At 33.4% G+C, this 23170-nt stretch overlaps 1 protein-coding gene across 2 annotated transcripts in view; it reads left to right on the top strand.

Moving 5' to 3' along the window:
• ELP4 (elongator acetyltransferase complex subunit 4) overlaps window positions 1–23170 on the top strand; it is a 139265-nt gene that overhangs the window by 108601 nt on the left and 7494 nt on the right. Inside the window, exon 10 of one of the 2 annotated variants that reach the window (XM_032224218.1) lies at window positions 10485–11202. The exons of the other annotated variant lie outside the window; for it this stretch is intronic. Within the exon in view, the coding sequence (XP_032080109.1) occupies window positions 10485–10496 (12 nt within the window). The 3' untranslated portion in view covers window positions 10497–11202. Of the gene's footprint in view, window positions 1–10484; window positions 11203–23170 lie in introns of those variants that run through there. 2 annotated transcript variants of the gene reach the window in all.

The raw sequence follows: 23170 nt of genomic DNA, 5'->3' as shown, positions 1-23170 counted from the left end.
GCAGTGATCTGTTGATTCAAAATATTTGTGAACCCCTGGGGTTAGAAAAGACAAAAAAAAATGGCAAGCAGACAAGATATAAGTTGAAACTCTGTTTAAAGATTTCTACATCATCTTTATTTTGTTAAACATCTTGGCATATTGTTCACTTCTAAAACAATTGCATTTGCATATCTATGATGTTAGCTCTGTAAGACTTATGCTTAGATGAAATAGCAGCATAGAAAAATAATTGATTTAAAAAAAACATAATGGGTAAAACTGAGTTTAAGCAGGGATGTGGTTTTCATAATATATTCCTAAAAAGCAATAAAAACCCTTTATTATATTATGATTAATATTTTCATAGTAGTCATTGGTTTTGGCAGGTTCTCAAATTGGATTAGGCTGCTTCAAACCAATTCTGTAGCTTGATGAGAAGATGAACCTTCAGGAGTATCCATGTACAATTTGATGCTGTTGAGTATTGTAGACACTATGTCTGTCAGAAAGGCTATATTCGTCTTTTGTTTCCCCATAAATGCCAGACTGATAGGAGGTGAATGGCAAATGAATGAAATCAACTGACTCATAGTCCTGCATTGAATGTTTTAGGGAACTTCTCTAAATCAAAATGCTTGCCGTAGATGAATATTAATCATTGTAGAAACCATTCCACAATTCGAATATTACACACTATAATTTTGTATTTAAAACAGTTCAAAACCAACAAAATTATAGGTGTATTTCCTTAAAAAGAAAACAAAATTAAAGGAAACTTGGCTTGAAATTCCTTGCAATTTTGCATTTGTATCATGAGAAATGTCAGTTCTATAATTTTGGTATGATGGTGGTGGTGACACAGGGGAGGGGAGATTGTGCGTCTGTTCATGTACCATCAAAAGCATCAATCATAATTTCAGACTTGGACCCCCAACTTGAATTTGGCAGCCTCTGATTCATTTCAGTCTGGATCATATGAAATTATTATATTATTATAAGTGTCAAAATACTATATTGGGACCAATCGTGTGTGTGTGTGTTTGTGTGTGTGTGTGTGTGTGTGTGTGTGTGTGTGTGTGCATAGAGCAATAACGTATCTTAAATTTAATGTATTATTTATCTGAAAAAAAGACCAGGGGTTTGTTTTCTTCAAAGAAAGTAAGGATATTGTCTTTCATTGGCTAAGAATATGGCCAAAGGACTTTCTCCATCTAATTGTTATTGGTAAAGATTGTCTTTCAGAGAAAAGATATAATTCAAATATTGCAAGCTGCAATAACAATCACTTTTGTTTCAGTTTTCTTTATACAGTAGTAATATGGTAAGTAGGCAGGAAAAAAATTGTGATTTTTTTTTTGTCCTTTATATCTCTGTAGAATATTGTGGAAAATGAAAGGCAATTACAGTTTATGGTTTGAATATATTTTCATAAAGGGATTTTCTTGTTGTATTGTATATGTTTGTATTTATTTAAAATAAGAACTTTAAAATATGTATGGGGTTTTTTAAAAAAATAATTTGGTCAATTTTTGTGATATGCCTAGTGCCAACTTTGTTGTATTGTATCCATCCCATCAAGGAGAAAATGGGATCAGTAAAATGAATAAATAAGAAACCAATTCAAAGTTTTCTTTGAAACAAATTATCTTAATCCTTCTCTTTACATAACTTGTTAGTATCAAACTGATCTTTGCAATAACTCATAATTTTGGTTTCCTGCAATCTCTTTATTATGCATAAGGTATCAGCCTTAAAGGGTGTTATTTTTTGAGGGTGATAATGAAGGTTTGTGGGTATGGAAAATTGAGAAACAATTTATAAAATATTATTTCTATTTGCTTGTGAATCTCAGGCTCCGTAGAATATAAAATGCAGTGCAGCCTAAGAGCCTATTAAACCACTGAAGAGGGAGATGCAACAATAAAACATCACACATAAAACAAAACTAACATTAGTAAGACTGCATTTATAGGTGGGTATTGACCTTTTTAATGATTATTTGGAATCCCCACATAATGCAATAATATAGTGGCAGTAGTGATTCCTGTATTAAGTTATTGTTTCCTGAACCAGCAAGTATGCACTTCTCCAGAAATAGTAGATGTCTGGATATATCTCAATCAATGAAATAGTCAGAAAGAATATCAGAACAGAACCACATAAATGGATGTAGTATAATTATGTTTGATTACACAAACAGTATTACTAAATTGTGATATGGTACCATTCACTAATTGTGGATTATGTTACTTTTATTTTGATAGTTAATCTATTTCATTTGTAAGTATTCTTTGTTGTTTTTCTTGTTATTACAGCCTGTTACAGTTTTATCTTTTTGTGTTATTTTTATAGAAGCAGAAATTACTAAGCTGGAATCAAAAGTGCTTTTTTATAACTAGCAAGCCATTTCTAATTTTTTTCTGATTCAAATCAAAATTTTATTATAGTCTTTAACCAAAAATCTGATATACTAAACAAACATTAATACATATTAAAACATTCAATAAATTGTCATATCCCAACAAGATTATTTCTGCATGTCCCATGATCACAGCATCTAAGTCAGTAGTATTCAGTATAGTGGCAAAATGTTCCCAGGTGTAAGTGATTTAGGCTTACATAACCAGGAAGAAGCTTTAAAATAACTAGAATAGTTGTCTCAATCTAATAAAAGCACAACCATAGATGCAATTCTGTCTGATCTACATGGGAAATAGTATCTGTGAGGCTGAAATATTTTAGAATCAACATTCCAAGATGGATGAAGAGCATCAAAGCAAACCCTGGAAACGACTCATCTATAATTGGAATATATGAGAGAGCATGAAGATTTTGCACATCTAGGTGTCAAAATGCTGCAAGGCTAATAGCGCCAGTGGAGCTGCTCCCAACAGAAAGCCGCTCTTGGGAGAACATTTTGCCCAGACAGAGAAATAACAGAAACTCAAAGGTTCATCTGTTTGCAAAGGGGACAGTTTGAAATGGAATGATTAGCTCCATTTCAAACCATCCCCTTTGCAAGCAGGCAAAGCTTCAGCTCCCTCTGGGCGAAAAATGTTTGGGCACGTTGGGCACCCCATCCTATCCATCCCACTGATTGCTCAATCGAGGCCAAGCTCTCAGCACACCCCAGCCTCCAACCACCTTGCTAGGAGAGCAAAGAGGCAAGGTCTTGCGGCCAAGAAGTGTCCCCGCAGAAACTGGGCTAACAGGCAGGGTGGGTGGAAGCTGGGGCATGCCAAGAGCTTGGCCCATTGCAACCGCAGGCAAGCAGATAGTGGAACGGAGAGCACAGGGCCAGTGGTAGCTGCACTCCCATCAGTCCCGGTGCTCATTGCCTTCTGGACTTTAAAAAAAAGACCTCCCAAAAATAAGCCTGGTGCTTATTTTCAAGCCCAAAAGAAAATAAGATCGGGTTGTATTTTCGGGAAAACACAGTACATGTATTTTACTTACCATGTGTGTCCACTAATAAAACTATTCCTTGTAAGTAGAGAAATCAACCCATTCAAGACCAGTTATACTTGAATCCCTGCTATAATTAGTAATGAGTTAGAAGACAATTGAACCAGGTAAAGTATTCTGTTGAAGGATCACAATTCAAGATCAGTAGTAGACCTTCTGTTTTGAATAGGATTGTAGTAATAGAAATACTAATAACATATATTAATTTAATATAAAAACTACATTCTTCTAGTACAAGTAGAAAATAATAATTATTATTTTTTTTGTTAATCATACAAAAACTTGATTAGGTTGTATTTTGGGAGTAAAAAAATAAGAAAGCTTTTGGGTCAAAACAAAAAGAGTACTGTTTTTCATTCTTATCAAGAGAGAAAAGAAAATATGTTAATTTTGTTTAAGTAATAGAACTATAAAACATATTTTTGGAATTTTGGAGGAAGCATTTTCTAACTTTTGTTTGTTTGTCTTTATGCTGGTCTATTACCATAATTAAGACTTTTTATAATCTATTAGTCTTGAATATTCTAAAATTTTATTATTCTGATTCAAGGGCTCTCGGACTATGCTATCTACATCAAAGCTGGTGCTAAGCACAGCTTATGAGAGAAAACATCAAGATAAAGCATATCATTTTTATCCAGAGCTTTCATCCCCTAGGTCAAACTGATGCTTGATAAATATAAATCATAACTCTCTGAATTTTGCACTCTTGGGTGTAACAGAAAATACTATGATTTCAGGAACAATCATTGTCATATTAACATTTTTGTTACTTTCTAAAAGGACACAATTTAAAAAATGAATACCACAGATGTCTTTTAGCAGAAAATAACTTTGTCGAACCTTTCTTGTGTTTTATTCTGTGGTAGCATGCAGAGAAGAGGAGCCAGCACAATTCTGTATCATATTCAAAATGTTATGAATGCAAAAAAGGGATAAATAGTGAAAAACCCACCGTTTCTACGATATTAGACTTATAGGGAGAGGAATAATATTCCTAATCTTTTTTGCAGAAGACTCAAGCTTGTTCCCGTGTGCTAATATATTTTCTCAAGAAACAAAATTCCTAAAATGAATTAGTTTGGCTAGATGTTACTGGATAAAATATAGATATAAGCTAAGAAATAACTTCCAATGATATTGATATACACTTGTTTAATAACAACTAATACTATTTATTATTACTAGAATACTATTATTAAATACTATGTGCAAATATACTACAGATTAAGGTAGAATTGAGAGGGGGAAAGAATGGACTTGTTAAAAATGTGTCAGATTTTGCTTTGGCTAAATACACTCTCCAATTTTTAGACAGTTTCCATCAACTTTCTCTTTGAAACAAAATTCCTCTTCAATTTTGCTCAAAAATATCCCATTTAATGTTGAAAGATTTTGTTAACAAGGTTTTCTGTACCATATTTCCGTTGACTTTTGACCTTCTGAATTTATAAATAAGCATGATTACATGTCCCTTAGATTATGTTCTACTTGTAGCAAAGTCTTTCTCATTATTATTGATTTTAGCCAAATATTTCCTCACCCAGCTGAACTGTCAGAGAAAAGAATTCTGTATTAGAATTCATCCAATAAATTCCTAATCAAACTGAAATAGCTATACATTCCATTTTGCTTTTCCCTCAGAATGATTTCTATGCACATTTACATCCTTTTTATATCCTGTCTCAGACCAAGGCTATGCAGTTCTCAACTTAATGCTACAATGGTTGTGAACATTAGGGGTGGAATCTGGCCCTGAGTTGCAGGAGGGAAACGATGATACAAATCAACATTGAGTCATTGGTATGCAGGAAGAGACCCAGGAAAGATCCAGGCATAGAGAGCCACAATCTCTATAGAGACACTCAGTCATCCAGGTCATGGTTCTCTCAAAAGTGTTTTTTTAAGGGACAACTGGAATCCAGTTGCTTCTTGGAACATCCAGGCACCTACATAGCTTCATGCCAAAGGAAGGACCAGCACTCAGTGACTCATGATTCCTAGTTCTTTAAACATACTCACTACACTGATTTTTTCCATGTACACAGCCCCCCCAAAAAATATTGCTACCCTTTCACTTTTTCTTCAAGAATCCTAGTTTGCCGTGAAATAAGTTGAAAGTGACTTAAGCAAGTAAGTATCCACCATTCTTTGTTCTATAGTCCACAAATCAAATAGTTTGCTTTTGCTATGTAACTTAATATATTCTTGTAAATAATAAAACAAATGAAAATGGTATGGCCATATTATTTAGTAGTATACTTTTTTGAGGCAATAATTTTTTTGAGCGCTGAATAAGACTTCCACATTTCTCAACCAGCACTGTTTCTCGTTCTTCTGCTCCAGTGGTCTTTAATTCTTTCTCCCAACTGTTAGTTTCAGTTCTTTCCATCAGTGTTCTATTGGATTCAGATCAGGAGCTCATAGCAAATTTTTGCTTTTCAGTTATTCTTAGATTCTCTTAAATGTACGATTTGGATCATTATCCTGCAAAAGAACTCAGAAGCTGCAACTAAGACACGGCTTTCTAACACCAGACAGTAAAAGCAGGTTTCAATAAGGGCATGCTTTAGTTGGTCATGAACTTTTTAGAGATGAGTTATTATTTTGCTTAAATTATGTGATATTTATGTGAGGCGTTTATTTTAAACAATGATATTACTGTAATTGAGAAAAACTATAATTTTTAATAGCACACTGTATCCTGAAATGATATCAACCTTCAGCTGTTATGAGCAACAAATGTGTATCTGTAACAGTGCATACACTTTAAATATGATTTCCATTCAAATAGTAAATATTATTTTTTAATTATTGATTTTTACAATTACAGCACTAATATCCAAATCTTCTTACATAGAGCACCAAGGCATATAAAATACCTAATAATATATCATTAATATATATCACTTAGATGCTTCTTTGTCAAATTCATCTTTATATTACAAGCGTAATTTCATTTTTGAGACTGTATGTGTTTTTGTTTTAAAAAATCTTTTTCATCCTTATAACTGCTCACTGAGACTAACTCCCAGGTGAGTGTTCCATTGGAGTGCACCTTGTAGCAAAATCTTTCAATGTTTCATGGGATATCTTTGAGCAAAATTGAAAAATGTACATTTTTAAAATCTCAGTTATGTATCTTTTAAAGAATTTATTTTACAGCAGCTAACATTATATTAGCAACATCTAAAAATATAGTGTTCTGTTTCATTACTGTATTGCTAATAACCTGAGTAATAAAAATGGGGTGGAGGAGTTATAAAAGGTACCGGTTAAATGTTTTAAATAGGTCTTCATTATATTATTGTAAGCAGTGTCAAATTTAATTTTTATTTTAAAGAGATTGTAGTTGGAATTTAATCTTTGAAAATATTAATAACAGCTTAGTGCAGGTAGACTATAAAATAACACTGTACGCTGTCTGTTTAGTTTCTGGTTGAAAAAGCACAGCAGTACTTTAGTTCATTACCTTTGGAAAAAAAACAGTAACAAGATAATACAGCTGCCTCTGATTAAGATGTAAATTCTTTCTAATTAGAATGTAAATTCTTACATTTAAATGAAGACATCAATTGTCAGGATGCCATATGATATCTTATTCCACCTTGCATAAATGAAGCCCTCAGAATTCCTCTATGGCACTAAAATAGTTTTGCAATCCCTTTGTTCTCTGATTCTTGTAATATTCTCTCTTCATGTTCCCTTTTCACATTGCTTTTGTTTGTTTTCCCCCTTGCATCTGATATTGTTGTGTCTTGGGATTTTGCAGAAATTTGGAATGAAAATTGAGTTCAGTCAGTGCCAGTATCTGCTTGTGCCTCAATTACTTCTGCTGAATTTTCTTCAATGCAAATCAGGCAGGTTGCATAAAGTAGTGCATGTATTTGAAATAATTAATTTTCCATAAAATGATGGAGCAAGTCCAATCAACCTTCATAAAATCTAAATAAAAGAATAAAGAATTGGAAATTAATTAACTTTTTTGTCTTGGTAATACCCTATTATGAGGTGTAAGATAGCAATAATAAGTTTTTCTGTTGAGTCTAACTTCTTCATCATATGTGGACAATAACCTTTTGCTGTTATCATCAAACAGAAACACTCTGAGAATGTTATTTCCAAACTTATACCAGAGCAAATATTTCAAATGGTTAAAGGCCCAGAAAGTATAATGCCTCCCAAAACAAAAGATTTTAAAATATTGCATGTTAAACAAAAATACAAACTCAGCGAGGATGTAACATAATCTTCTAAAAACAGTACTGTGCATTCCAAAGAACCATATTTAAAAAATATTGCAAATATTTTGAATTTTCAAAGTTACTGTATTACATGGAAGAGTACTATTTTATACAATCCCATGTACTATTTTATTGTGTATAGCAATGTTTGAATTAATATATTATAACTTATAATATGTACACACACTCAAGCCTATAGTACTGCCAAATTGAGGAAGAGAAAATGTTCCTGGAATGCTAGGAGTGGATATCAGTAGTATATATTCCTAAAAAAGTCATCCCAGTTGCCCACCTAAAACAAGCAGGCATTTATAATGGGCAACAACAATATAGGAAGATGCCGCAAGCAGATGACCATGTTTATCACAATGATAAACACCTCAATTCATACCGTCAGAAAAGTCAAAGGAAACCACTCTTTCATTTTTACCAAGAAAACTCCATGAATATTAGATATAAAATGTTAACATTGAAAGACCAGGTTAGGGACAGATACCGACAGAAAAAATCTATCTGTCAGTTCACAAAGAGTTTGATGGCAGATATGACAATTTGATGTCATATAATTAATCAAAATTATGAGCGATACCAGCAGCCCTGGTAGCACAGTGGTTAAAGTACAGTATTGCAGGCAAACTGGAGTTGAACCCTGACCAGCTCAAAGTTGACTCAGCCTTCCATCTTTCCAAGGCCGGTAAAATGAGACCCCAGATTGTTGAGGACAATATGTAAATAATGCTTACATTATAAACCACCCAGAGAATGCTGCAAAGTGCTATAGGGCTATATGTAAGCCCTATATGCTATTGCTATATCTAGAACCGTGATGGCGAATCTATGGCATGCATGCCAGAGGTGACACGCAGAGTCTTCTCTGCGGGCACGCACTCCATGGCTAGCTGCTCTTCTGGTTTCCAGCCTTGGTGCATGCCAGAGTGCCAAAAACCCAAATACCAGGTGGCTGGTGCGCATGCGTGCGCTGGCTACCTGTTATTCGGGTTTACAGTGTGTGCATGTGCGCCAGCTAGCTGGTCTTTGCATGTGCCAGGGCGCTGGTGCTCCAGCATGCAAGACCAGCTAGCCAGCACGCATGCACATGCTGGAAACCCGAAGGCCAGGTAGCCAGCACGCACATGCACACCAGCTACCTGGTATTTGGGTTTCTAGCACACGCATTCCAGTTTGGGCACTCAGTGTTGAAAAGGTTCTCCATCACTGATCTAGAGAAACCATTATGTGTAAATATAAACATATGCTGAAATGATGTTCAACATTCAAAGGAGAACTTTGTTTAAGCAGATATTATTCCTATTCATTCTTGGGGCTGTAAAAAGCCCAATAATTTTTTTCAGTACTGTTTATGCCATTTGCTTGCTCAGATTTTTGTAGCCATCCTTCCATGTCATCTAACAGAATATTTCTTCCTGTGAATCACATTCGTTTAGAATGTTTTGCATATCTTTTGCCAATTCTCATCGCTGGTTTTTCTATTGCCATTTACATCCTATTTTCCTGCAACCCACAGCAACATTGATGGTATTAATTTGTATTAGCTGACATGTTTAGCTCTTTCATTCAAAGTTAAACCTTCACTTTCACTTTTGTGTCTGTATTATCAACTCCATTTTGTAAGATCACACCACCTTCATCCAGATCTCTTTTTGAATTTCCTCTCTGAAATTCTTAGTACCCTATCCCAGCTTAATTCATGTTCAGTCTTTGTAAGTATGCTCTCAGTTCCCTCATCCAGGTCTTTTTTTTAACACATGACTATATAGGAACAAAGGTAGAAAAAGTGATAATGCAAAGTGAGTGGTGCAGTACAGCATTCTTAAAGTCAGATTAGACAATATAGAAGTTAGAGGAGGAGAAGCCCAGGACTATCCTTTTTTTCTTAAATTTTAGAAGAAAATGAACAAAATTGCAGGAAACTGCTATTAATTTGCAACTATCATAAGGACAACAAAATGGAGCTCAAAAACTGTTTATTGACTTCCTCTGCTTTAAGAAGTTAGTGAATGAATAAATCTGTCCCAATAATGGTAATCAAAGCTCTAAATTGAAAAAAAACACCATTGGATTATAGCACAAACATCTTAATAGTCAAGTATTAATAAAATGGATTACTTAAAATCTGAGAAATAATTTTGAATGGTAAAACCAGGGGGAAGACAAATACTGGATCATAGTAGGTTTTTTTAAAAATCCTGAACATTAATTATATTTACTTTAAGATGTTGTAATAGTTTTGCCTCCTATTTATATAATGACATTCTTTTAAATATTTGTACTCACACTTAGTTTTAATGTGTGTTTGTGTCTGTGTGCTCATGTGTGTGTATGTGTCTGTGTGTATAAATACATAGTTTGATTTTTGTTGTTTCTGTATAAATTACTGCATAACATGATGTTTTTGTAGCATGGTAATTGAATTGAAATTTAATTTTGGATGAATTGTACAGTAAACTGTACAATTCTAACTATTAAGATAGATGTCACTAACATAAATTTTGTTTAAATGTTAATTTTACCATAGTATTGTTTTTAGCAAAGTGACTTGTATCCCTCTATATTTTCTATATATTGTAGTTTATGAAGGCTTCTAATAATAATGAATATTATAAACATTGATGTTCAGAGGCACTCTCACCTTCGGTTTTCAGGGGCATAAAATTGTTCTTGCAGCCTTATGATATAAAGTGGGCAGTAGCCTCTGAAATAGATTCTGAGATTGAAAGAATAATGAATCCCTATTAAAATAAAGCTCTGAAACTAATTCTTTCTTTGTTCTAGTGGCGACAGTGACCTGATCTCAAAAATCTGACTGGAGAGTATGTTCAGTTCTTCTTAGTGGGACTAATCTGTTAAGTAAATCAGTTCTATTCAGAATTCCAGAATATCTCTGTAGAATAAGAGCAGCAGGGGCTGGAGAGATTGTTCTTGTTTAGCTGGATAAGCTAGTTTGACCTTTTTGTCTTTTAAATCCGGACACTTTTTAAATTAGCTTATATCCTGTGCTAGTAATTGGCCATTTTAAATTTACATATATTTGAATGAATCTATTTGTGTAATTAACATATGCAAATTAGAAGTATGACTACGTTGTTCGTGCCCATTGAATTTTAGGCATACAATTTTGCATTAAGTGGTAATTTTATGCAGTAACACAACTCTGGTATGCATAAGGTACGGACTATGGTGAAAAGATTAGATTCATCATAATTCCAACTAAGTTGTTTACTTTTTCTAGCAATAGTGGCTCTTCCAGGTATAGAGCTTTTGCTACCCTTAAAAGGAATCATAATCCTTCATGTGATAAATAAGTAGGCCTCAATCTGGTTATTTTTTTGGATTGATTATGCTTTCTTTAGTAATGTCTTAGCTTAGATGATGACAGATGTTATTAGTGCATGGTTAGTTTTAACTAAGCTCTTTCTTTTCTAAATGTATACCAAGGTTTTATTTACTGTAGCATCTTCTGTTTCCCTGATATGATTGAGGGGCAGCTTAGAAAGATAAACATGTGAACTAATCTTAAATAAAATTTTTGCCTTTGGCAGTCATCAGTAAATTCTTCAGTGTTTCTTTCAAGGCTTTGACATGTCAAGAAGTGTAAATCTATTCTAACAGCAAAATTCTTCATGAAGCCTCATGGGGGTTATCAGTGTTTTGATCCTGAAGAAAATATACTGATTATAGAATATTTTGCCTTTTATTTGGTACTGGATAAAATGAAAGGAGCAAACTCCAATTTCTTTTCCATTACATTTTTTCATGTTTCATTTTTCTTATTTGCTATTAACAATATGATATAATACATATAAAACATTACTAATTCTAGGTGTAGCATAATTCTCATTTGTGTATATTTTAATATTGGAATACATTCATCTTCCTCAAAACATCAACAATTCTTAAATTTTTATTAGTGAAATATAAGTGTTACCTCTTGGACTATCTGTCAGGATTTTGTATGCTAAATTTTAATTTGTTTTTAAAATTGTACTGATTTTGTTTTAACTTCTTATCTGTATAGCGTAAATGATCCTGAGTTGTTTCCTTGCCTCCACAGAAACCAGAACTGTCTACTAGTTGCAAAAACTACTCACTCTCAATTGAGTAATATCCTAGAGTTGAGGATTGATAAACTGGACAAGTAAAAGAAGATATGAAATAGTTAGACAATATACAGCCCTCATGTGGCCCAATTGGAAGATTAATTGATCACCTCTATATTAAAGGAATATCCCGGTTCCCTTTGAAGACATCAATTGTCTTTTTAGAATAGAGCAAGGAGTTTAAGAGAAATGATTAAGATTCATATGATATTCTGTATTGGAACACAAAAGGTCATCCAAAAAGAGCCTTTTTTATATAAAAGGTGGAAAGGGAAGGGAGGGAAAGGAAAGGAAAGGAAAGGAAAGGAAAAAGAAATAAAATAAATTTAATGGTCAATAGTTCATTCCTCTGGAGGTGACATTTGCTAGGATCTTGGAATCAGCCCTCTGTCATTGCCTCCTTTATCTGGAACAGTTTCCCACAATATTAGAACAGCCTCCACTTCTCATTTGCAAAGGTATTAAAACCTGGCTTTTTCAATGACCCTTTGAGGTCTGGGGAATGGTGTTTCTCTTGCTAATCTGTCAGGATGAATGTTTATATTTGTGGTTTGCTCTTTGGTGTGGATATAGCATATTGTTGCCTTTAGGGAGAGTTTTCATATTATTTTTTAACTTACTGCTGGTTATAGGCCTTGAAGGTCCTCAATCATTTATGATTGGCGCAGTATATAGGCCTTAATTGCAAAGTTTATAGACATATTTAAAGATCTCTCTGATTGTACACTATTAAGTACAAGGTTGCTAAAATTCAAGCTCATAAAATTCACTGGGAATTAACCACCACTTAAAAAGTTAAACAAATGTGAGAAATCCGGCATCTATGTACTAGCACGATTGCAGTGGTGTCTATTAACTTTAGATTTTCTTGTAACCTAGTTTAGCAATCTTTTGTTACGCTGTATTAATGTAAAATAATGTTTCAATCTTTTCATTCGTATTTGCTTTGTAGATAACATAGTGATATACTATATTTGATCATATTTTATTACTTGTACAGCACTGTATTGTTCTATTCAGACAGCATTACATTTATTTTATTTTATTAAATTTATAAATGCCAGATTAAATTTTGATCCTGGGCAGGTTTGCATAATTTAAAACCATATAATTCCCATAATACAAAAAATAATGTTGGAGAGTAGAGCAGTCATCAATGAACCAAACAATTCACAAGGGGCCTATCACTACTTAAGGCTTGCTTAAGTGTTACCTAAATAAGATCAGGATATGAATCATATCTCTGTGGAAGAGGGAAGGTATCATTCCAGAGGGAAAACACAATAATAGAAAATGCCCATTTCCAGGCCCCATCAATTCCCCCATTCTACAGCCTCCAGACACTGGAACTAGATTTTGAACCATTGCCTGGTCAACCCAGGATTGAGATATACAGTTGCATATAATCAGCACATCCAGCTGTACATCACACCCAAAGCCTCATATTAAACAGGTAGGGCAAGAGACTAACAGAGAGAATGATCTTGTCTATTTCTTTGGGTATCAAAAAATCAAACTCAGTCCAAATAATCTCATAAGGCTCCAATCAACTTACTTAAACTTGCCCAGTCAATGTCCAACTCTAGAACAACTTTATCCACCAGAAGTGGTGTATACTCCTATTAGGGCCCTGCAGGTGATCTTTGTCGCTCAACCCTCCTTCACAAAACAGAACTAGTAGATGGTTATCAACACATGCATTAATAGATGAGAAATAACATTACACTACCCTTGTTGCCATGATGTAGGTCTGAATATAGGTTCATACCTGTGTGTAATCAGATTCATTCTTTGGCTTTTTCTAATAGCTTAAGATATTTTGGTGGTATTTTGGTGGCTTATGAGTACACAGTGATGCCAAGCTCTTCTGATCTGTTTGTTGTTTCAAAGATGTTTTTTATGTATGTTGTCCTTTTCTTATATTGTGACAGTTACATCACAATAGGTTGTTAATGAAGTTGCATGAATATTAGTTGCATTGGGAGATGTTGTATACTTAGTCTATATGAGAATATTAGGTTCATTAGAATGCAGGTCTTGAGATCACATATGAATGAATCACAAATGAATAAAGTAATCCCAGTGTGAAAACAACATTTACATATAATTAAAATGAATGCATTCCATGTTATTTTGTTTTCCTTTAAATGCAAACCTGAAAAATTAAACCAAATAAACTATTTAAGAAAACTATTCTGATTAGTTATCCAAATAACATACAGCTGGGTTTATTAACCAGTGAAATAAACAGAGATGATTGAATGGAGTGCAGGTCCTTTCATCTACCACCCAAAATCTGTTTATGACTCTTAGAAGATCTATTGAAGCATACAGTATTTGAGATGCCCTAGAAAGAGAGAAAAATATGGAAATTCTGCTGCAGTGGTATGTATTTGATGAAATCCCTTAAAGGAAAAGAACTAAGGCCAAAAAATTGGCAAGTGCAGACCATCAGAATGGAAAATAAATAAAGTACAGGTATTTTAAGCATAGGCAGGAATTTAAATAGGAACAACAAGGTAATCTATCGGGTTTCACCAACTCCTAAATCTTTTTATTGTAGGCGATCTTGGAAAGCTAAAGCCACATACAAGTAGTCCTCCACGTACTATCATTCAATGACAATTCAAAATTATGATGGTGCTGAAAACTGGATTTATGACTCATTGCAGCACCTCTGTGATCACATGATCAAAATTCAAACATTTGGCAGCCTGTCCGCAGTTACAACTACATGGGCAGTTCAACTCTGCTCACCCGTCTATTTCCCACACCTCTGCTTTTTTGGGTGCTCTGCTCCCCACCGATTCTGCTGCTGCTGCTTGCCATGCCCCAGAAACTTCAGTAAACACCAGAAAGCATTCATTCACCCAGCTGCCTTCTCTCCAAGTTCCAACCTTTTGTTCCCAGTGCTTGCTACCTTTGGTGTCTCTTTTTCTCTAGCTTCTCTAGCAAATGATTTCTACATGTGGTTAAAGCAGCTCTATCTTTGGAAATGTTTTCTGAAGAGACTACAGCTTTAGCCATTTCAGGGGGAGGTTTCCAAAGGCAGCACTTCAGGCATTTCTGTTCTGTTCTGTTTCTGTTCTTCTTGTTCTCAGTTCAAGCTAATTTGTTTTATTTGTTGCTTTTTGGAATGACATCATAACATTGATTTTACAATGAATTAACATACTTTTTAAAAAGTGTTTCAACTTAACTCGTGATCTGTATTTTTATTCTGTAAGAGAAGGAAAATGTAGCATAGTTGCCATAGAAAAGAAAACTATGCGGAAAAAGAAGGTTGACAAGTTTTGTGGTCAAGTTCAATCTGAAATCAATAGAGTATGCAAACAAGATGTGCTGCTTGTGGTTGAAGACAGGAATGCCAAAGCTGGAAATAGTAAAAAGGAAAATGTAGTTGGACTGCATAGCAAACGGAAATGAAGCAGGAGAACAACTTATTTGTTTCTGCCACTCAAATGATTTCTTCATTGCTAACACAGACTTCAAATAAGCCAAACAATGCATATTTATATGGGCATCACCAAATGGAGTACAAAGAAATCAAATTGACTATATTATTGATACAAAGAGGTGGAAGAGCTCAATTATAACAGCAAAGAAATGAGCAGGGGAAGTGTGGAAAATATAATGAACTATTCCTGTGCTCTTGTGTAAATTCTTTACACTAGAAATGTCAACATCCAAGATTACCTTACAAGGTATTCCTTATTCCTATAACAATGTCTAGACTATAATTAAATCAGTATTCTGATCCTTACCAAGGTGGACTGCTACATGAATTGATAGATTATCCATAAAAATATGACAAGCGACAGAAAAAATATGTAAACTGTCTGTAAACCAAATAATGTGAAGAAAATAACACAGCAGTAACTAACAGATTGGAAAAAATCAATCCACATACCAATACCAAAGAAAGAAACTTTACAGAGTGTTTATCACAAATATTCTTAATTTTACATGCTAAAAATAGTACAAACATTTGTTTGTTCTGGAGCCATAGTGACACAGTGGGGAAAAAGGACTAAAATTATATATAAAGAATGTAAGCTTAAATATAAAGAAGACCAAACTCATGACAGCAGCTCCAGCAAACAACCTTAGAACTGACTATCAACAAAAAAGAGCCAGCAATCAAGGAGTACACTGTAGACTAATATATTATACAGTAGCAATGCAAGCCTTGTAAAAGACAATAAGATGCCTGGACCGGGAGGCTCTCGCAACAGTCACTCACGCCCTCGTGACCTCAAGACTGGACTACTGCAATGCGCTCTACATGGGGCAGCCCTTGAAGAGTATTCGGAGACTTCAACTCGTCCAGAACGTAGCCGCGCGAGCGATTGTGGGTGCACCTCGGTACACCCACGTTACACCTATCCTCCATGAGCTGCACTGGTTACCGATCAGTCTCCAGATACGCTTCAAGGTGCTAGTCGTAACTTATAAAGCCCTTCATGGTATTGGATCTGGGTACTTGAGAGACCGCCTGCTGCCAATTACCTCCCACAGACCCATTAGATCTCACAGGGTTGGCCTCCTCTGGGTGCCATCTACCAGCCAATGCCACCTGGCTATTACCTGGGGGAGGGCCTTCTCTGTGGCAGCTCCGGCCCTCTGGAATAAACTCCCCGCAGGGATTCGGACCCTCACCTCTCTCCAGGCTTTCCGAAAAGCCGTCAAAACCTGGCTTTGCCGGCAGGCCTGGGGGTGATGAGTTCCCTCCCCTCTCGACATGTCTGGTTGTGCAACTGTTGTTTACTTTTATTGTTTGTATTTTGTCTTTTTATGTTCCCCTTTTTCCCCCCTTGAATTGTTTGCCGCCCTGAGTCCTCCCGGAGAAGGGCGGCATACAAATAATAAAATACAAATACAAATACAAATACATCCCTATCCTTACAGAAATCAGACAAGAATTGGACTTTAAAAAAAAAAAAGAATAGAAATAGCATTGTTAATTTTTAACTTTGGTGCTGGAGAAGTCTCCTAAGAATACCATGCATAATCAAACATAAAACAAATTGTTCATTGAACAAAATTCAGAGTTTTCGCTCAAGAGACAAATGAGTAGCTCAAATTAGCATATTTTGCAGATAACTCCTGATGTTGTGGAAAATGTTTACGATTCTGTTTGTTTGGGCAAGGGTGTCCGTAAATTAGTAAAATCCAGGTAGTTTTTCATTACTTTAGATTTTTATTCTTGGTAGCCATTTCTTTTTTCTATGATTATATAGTATATTGTATTTTTATAAATATTTATATTGTTATTTAGATTTTAAATTCTCTTTGCTGCCTATAAATAGAAATAAATCGAATCTGAAATTTTACAAAGACCCAGGGTTTTTTTTAGAAGTCCATAATGTTTGGAAAAATTAAAGGAAAGAGAAGAAGAGAATGACCAACAGCAAACTTGATTGCAGCAATGGTGGATCCAGCCCTAGTAGATCTGAAGGAACATGATGAAAATAGATCATTCTGAAGGTCTATCTATATGTTAGATATATCTATCTAACTTTTGCTAATGTTAATTTAGAAATATGTCTGTATCAAGACTTCCATCAACTAGGATATATATAAACATCATGTACACATTGGCTCTCTATTTGGCTTTAATTTTTCTTTTATGTATATAAATGATAATGATAGCACCTTCTTATGTTCCAAGTCAGAAATTATGAAAAATGGCTTCTAGTCAAGACAGTATTCAAATTCCAAACTGTAACTGCATTTGTTGTCTTGTTTGGAAGCGATCAACTATTACCCAGTTAAACATAGTGGCTTCTGTGCCTGTTTTATCTGTTCAACAAAGAAAGTAGTAAAGGAGGGGCAAAGAGATTATTTGTAGGCACATTAAAGCAGGATTTGACCATTCAAAGTGGACCCTTAGTTATCTGTTCTTATTTTTTAACCACTATCAGATTTTCTTCCCATAAACAACAGACTATTCCACATAACACATAGTATTCATTACGCAACTATGACATAAATATTGAAAACAATTCACTTCTAATACATTATTAAAAGTTCAGAAAAGACCAAAAGATGTACAGCATTGCATAATTCTAAAAATCACAGACAGTTAGCATTAGAGTGTGTAAACCTTACTTGTTCAAAGAATGAATAAATACATTTGAAATTTCTAGCTTTCTGATTTTCAAATTTGTGACGTGAGACTTGTAAATTTGACAAGTAAATATTTGTCCTGCAGATTCTGTATTTCTGTTTATAAAATAACATATAACCTTTTCAGAAGTTTTTATCATGGATAATTTAATATTTTTATCAATCAATAATAAAGTTATTATTTATTTATTTATTTATTTATTTATTTATTTATTTAATTTATATGCTGCCCAATCCCAAAGGATTATTATAATAAATAATAACTCCTAGATATTCTGTGGCTTTCAAAAATGCAATATTGATTGTATGGGGTAATAGTTACAAATATGTGATAGTGCTTAGAATAACAATAGACTGAGGTCAAAAATGTTAATTTTTTTAGCATTTTTTAAAACTGAAGTATTTTTAATTATGTACTTTATTCATGAAAGATGTACACAAAATATTTTATAAAACTAATTTATAAAACTAGTTTAAACTTGCAAGTTTTAATTCCAAAATTAGAATGTGACTACTCAAGTAAATGGACAATTAAAGACACAGTTGAACTTTTTAATTCATTTTAATTTTGATTCTGTAATTTTCCACCCAAAGATAAATATGAAGAAGTATATCCTACTGCAGCCATAACTTTTAGCATTAGCAATTTTTAATGTTACTAAAATAGTTCTTATGAGTATTGCTAGGCACAATAAACAGATTCTTCAGTCCTTTCCACATTTATCTTTATTAATAACTTAATCATAAAATAAAGTCTTAGTCATAAAATAAAGTCAGTCATAAAATAAAGTCTTTTAATTATAATAATCTATTTCATTGGGCATATAAGTGTATCTGATTCTTTGTGCATTCTCACAATATTATAAAATATACATTTAAATATCTGTTTACAAATTGGATTGAAACTTATAATTTCTGAATAAAATTGGTATCTTGGGGCTAATGTAATACCTGAAAATAGCTAACAATCCTGGAAACAGAGGAATGAAAGCATCAGTATAGACCTTCACTGCCACACTAATCCAAATATGCTCATCCATGATTTCTCATCAGACTGGAGAGTAGTAGAAGAACACATGTTGGCTTCCCAACCAATAAGTACTGATAACAACAGCAATTTTTCTCTAATTTCTCTAAGTGCATATCTAAGTGAAAGTTGAATGGCATAACAATTAGGTGGGTTTATAGTTAGTCTCAAACTCATAATAAAATGTGCTCATCCATGTTTTCTCATTGGACTGTAGAATAGTATGAAATGGAAAGATATAAATTTCAGTTTTGGATCCCTTACTAACAGAATGGCAATTAGTCCAATATTTATTATTATTTGGATGGAGAGTACCTGTCAAATTTTCAAGTAATACAAAAGTCAGATATAGATATGTGTGTGTCTGTGTGTTACTATCTTGATAAATTAGAGAAGTGGATTGAAAGTACAGGATTAAATTTTAAAAAACAAACATCAGAAACACAATTATACAATAAGAGGCAAAATATGCATTACACCAACAGTAGAATAGTGATAGTGATGCAAGGAGCTAGGTATGTTCAGCTTTGAGAAGACAAGTTTAGGAGGGATATGAGAGCATTCTTCAAATACCTAAAACAATGTCCCATGAAAGAAGATCAAGATCTATGCCCTGCATTGTTTCGCATTAAGTTAGACTGTTTTGATAACTCTGAAGTGTTCTGAGTTCAAAGCAGAACTGCTTCTAAAATGGCACTCAGAATTAATGCCATGGAGCAGTGCAGACAAGACTTCTTCTGGACCGAACAGTGAAGCCAAGAATCTGTCCCTGCATACACCAGAGAAGCCTTCAGAGAAATTGTGTAAGCCTTTCAAAGGACACAACTGCTTTTAATACTTTGCAGGGAGAGGCTTTGTGAAGCACTTCTGTCAAATGCATTGCACTGCTACAGCAAAGATCCTTTCTACATTTTTCAAGTGATATTATCTTACTGAGCACAGAAGCTTTCCGAGATACTGAATTATGCAAAATTCTGATAATGATGTTCAGGAGAAGCAGAATTCTATACATAATGTAGTGTTTACATCATGTGCCATTACTGTGCTGTAACCAATCCATGGTTTTACAACTAATAATAACAGCATCTAGGTTTTCTCTTGGTCATTGAGAATGCGAATCAAAAGCGTGAACTGAAACTTCCTACCTTGCAAACAGTTGGTGCTGTCAAAGCTGATAGTGCCAAACATCTAATAGGGATTTAAGTGCATGCCACACTACACAAACAAGTAATGGCTGTGCATATGGATATTGAATATGAAGCCTATTTATTTATTTTTTTAGGAATATGGCAATTTACTGGCAATCAGAAACAAATAAATTTATCTTCAAAATAAAATTAAATCTTGGTTTAAGAAAGATAAAAGTTATCTGACCACATTGAATATAAAAAGCAAATCATATAAGCTACTGTGAGCTATAAATAATAAATGGTCTATACTAGATTTTTCTGAAAAAAATCCATCTGTTTTATATTAGCACAGCAGACTGTATTTTGTGATTAGATAAATATATACATTCTACTGCCAAAGATTCTGAGCCGTGTAAATTATTCGTTACTTGTTTGTTTTAAAATATTTTCCAATGCATCTGACAGGAGATTTATCTCTTTGGGTAGTAACAAGCAAAAACAACCAATTAGTAAAAATTTCAACTTTAATTTATTTTTCAAGTTTTAATATACTCCTATAATACAATTTGCTAGATACATTTTCTATTGACACTTTCACTTTTCATCAAACACTTTTCATCTAATGGGTACTCTGATGATTGCAGAGACTTTAACAAATGCTCAATAATGCTAATGAACAAGTATTTTTGCATACAAGTGAATCTGTGAGCTTCTTACTTTATAGCCAATAGTAATATTTTTATAACTTATTTAAGAGAATATCTAAGTTCCCATAAATTTCCATTTTGTCCTAAGTAGATTCATATCTGCTTACACATATTGTAAAAATATTGCTAAAAGAGGTTTTCTACTTTGAATATCCAAAAGTTAATTGTCAAGTAATTCTTCATAATTATTTAAAACTCAATTAAATAATCTTCTAAAGTGTGAGTTAATGTTACCTGCATGCATTCTGGGATGCTTGAGTGGAAATTTAGGATGAACTAAAATGGATAGAGATTATTTTTCATGACCAGCCCATTAAATATTTAAATGTAGCTTATAACAAGCAGTTTCCTTAATGACTTTAAACTGAAGTGGGCAAAGGACAGATTTGCTAAAACAAAATTTAAATGTGAGCATACTGTGGAAAATAAGCAAGGGAATAAAATCAGTCCGTTACCTTCTAAGGACACCAAAGAATTCTGAATTTAAAACATAAATGACAGATAAGATGGAGCTTATTTTCATATACAGTAATAGTATTTATTCATATACAGTATTAATCACCACTGTAGTTTTTGTATCATTTTCATTAGCTCTGGAACTTCTCAATTCCCATAAGTTCAAAACTTGGTTTCATTGTATACAGTTGTATGTTAGAATATAACCTCCATAAATAGTGAGGTCCACCTGTAATAATTCTTCTTCTGGAATTGGGATTGAGGAAGACAAAAAAATAACAGTAACTCCAATTCCAAAAAGTTTACCCAAGCAACAGAACTCAAAGGAGAGCAGTCAATGTGTCAGTCTAGGAATCAAGGTCAAATGAATCCAAATCCTAGTCAGAAACCAGACTGAATCCAAAGTACTGTAAAATCATTTTGTATTTAATAATTGTATTTAATAAATTTATAGGCCACCCAATCCTGAAGTACTCCAGGAAAGGAATTTTAAATTCCTTTCCTTTATAAATCTTTCCCCAAAATTACTATTTCCTTCCTTCCTCCCTTCCTATAATGGTTACATATAATCTTGGCAGGTAAGGTAATGTGAAATGCAGATAGTTAATCTGGAGAACATGATCAGAATTATGCATCTCTCTTGTTGTGTCTTCATTTTTCTTTTCAATTGTTCTAATGGGCCATTTCCCCTTCAAACACACTGCAGAAAACATGAATTAAAAATTACCACATTTTAAAATGTTCACTTTTGTTCATTCCTGCCCTTTCTGTAATTGAAACCTATTTGAAATAATTGTAAAATACATAGAAAAATATGGGCTTTCCAACAGTAGAAATGGCAACATTAATTTCACTTATTATTCATTGCATTGTACATTTACAGTACACAGAATTTAAAACATAAATCATTATAAATTTAAGATCTTCGACCCATTTAAAAACAAAGGCAGCTGTATAAAGTTAGCAGTGTTGTTTTATTATGTAATTTGAGGTCTTTTCTAACTTATCCAGAATTTAAGGGAATTTGAAAAGATTATGAAATCATTATTAAATAATCAGATTTATAGAGTTGTTGGCAGCAGTTTCAGAAAGAATCAAGAAACATTACATAAGTACATTGGTATTTGATCTGAAAACCATGATTCCAAAACAAGTGATTTTGTGAAGTTTAACCCTAAGAACTGGAGATACATCAGAGTGATTAAACCTATCCATTGAAGTAAAATTATATGTTCGGTATTCGCACTTACACAAGACTGAAATTTGTTTTATTTGCAACTTTTATCTAATCAGAGTTTAAATTGAAATCTTGTTCTCATGCATATTAGTGACTCCTTCCATGTTCAGAAGATGCTTTTCAATAGGTACACATGTAATTGCATTTATATGAATTTCAATATCAGTGTATTTATATCAAGTATTTATTTCAGTGTTTCAAATTCCAATTCATATACAGAGAAGTTCAAAGTGCTGATTGTTTTAAATTTCATAAAATTTCCAGATTCCAGAAGCGGGGGAGGGGGAGAGCAGTTGTTCTAATTTGTGTATGTGTTTTAACTAAATAATATATTTATTATTAATGTTTAGGGATTTATTTATTTATTTATTTTTATTTAAAGAAAATAGCAGCTGTAAAGGTGAAGATGTATATTACGATTATCATGACTCCAGCTTGATGCTCAATTATAAACATTCATAAATGGAATTCTGGCAGCTAAATTCTGCATGAAAATAACATTGTGATTCACTCTCCTAGCAAGGAATATTTAATAATGGTTTCTTAAAATGATGATAAAACACTGTGTGAAATATTATGTATAAAGGTGTTTTTCTGGAGTCCAGATAGATCTAAATATCCATTATATGATAGTCCTATCAAAATCAAGGAGACTTATTTCTACTCCAGTTATTT

This window comes from Thamnophis elegans, chromosome 1 (assembly GCF_009769535.1).
Source record: "Thamnophis elegans isolate rThaEle1 chromosome 1, rThaEle1.pri, whole genome shotgun sequence".
NCBI classification, from domain to species: domain Eukaryota; kingdom Metazoa; phylum Chordata; class Lepidosauria; order Squamata; family Colubridae; genus Thamnophis; species Thamnophis elegans.
Note: the sequence above shows the minus strand (reverse complement) of the source record. Positions and strands in the feature narration are given on the sequence as shown.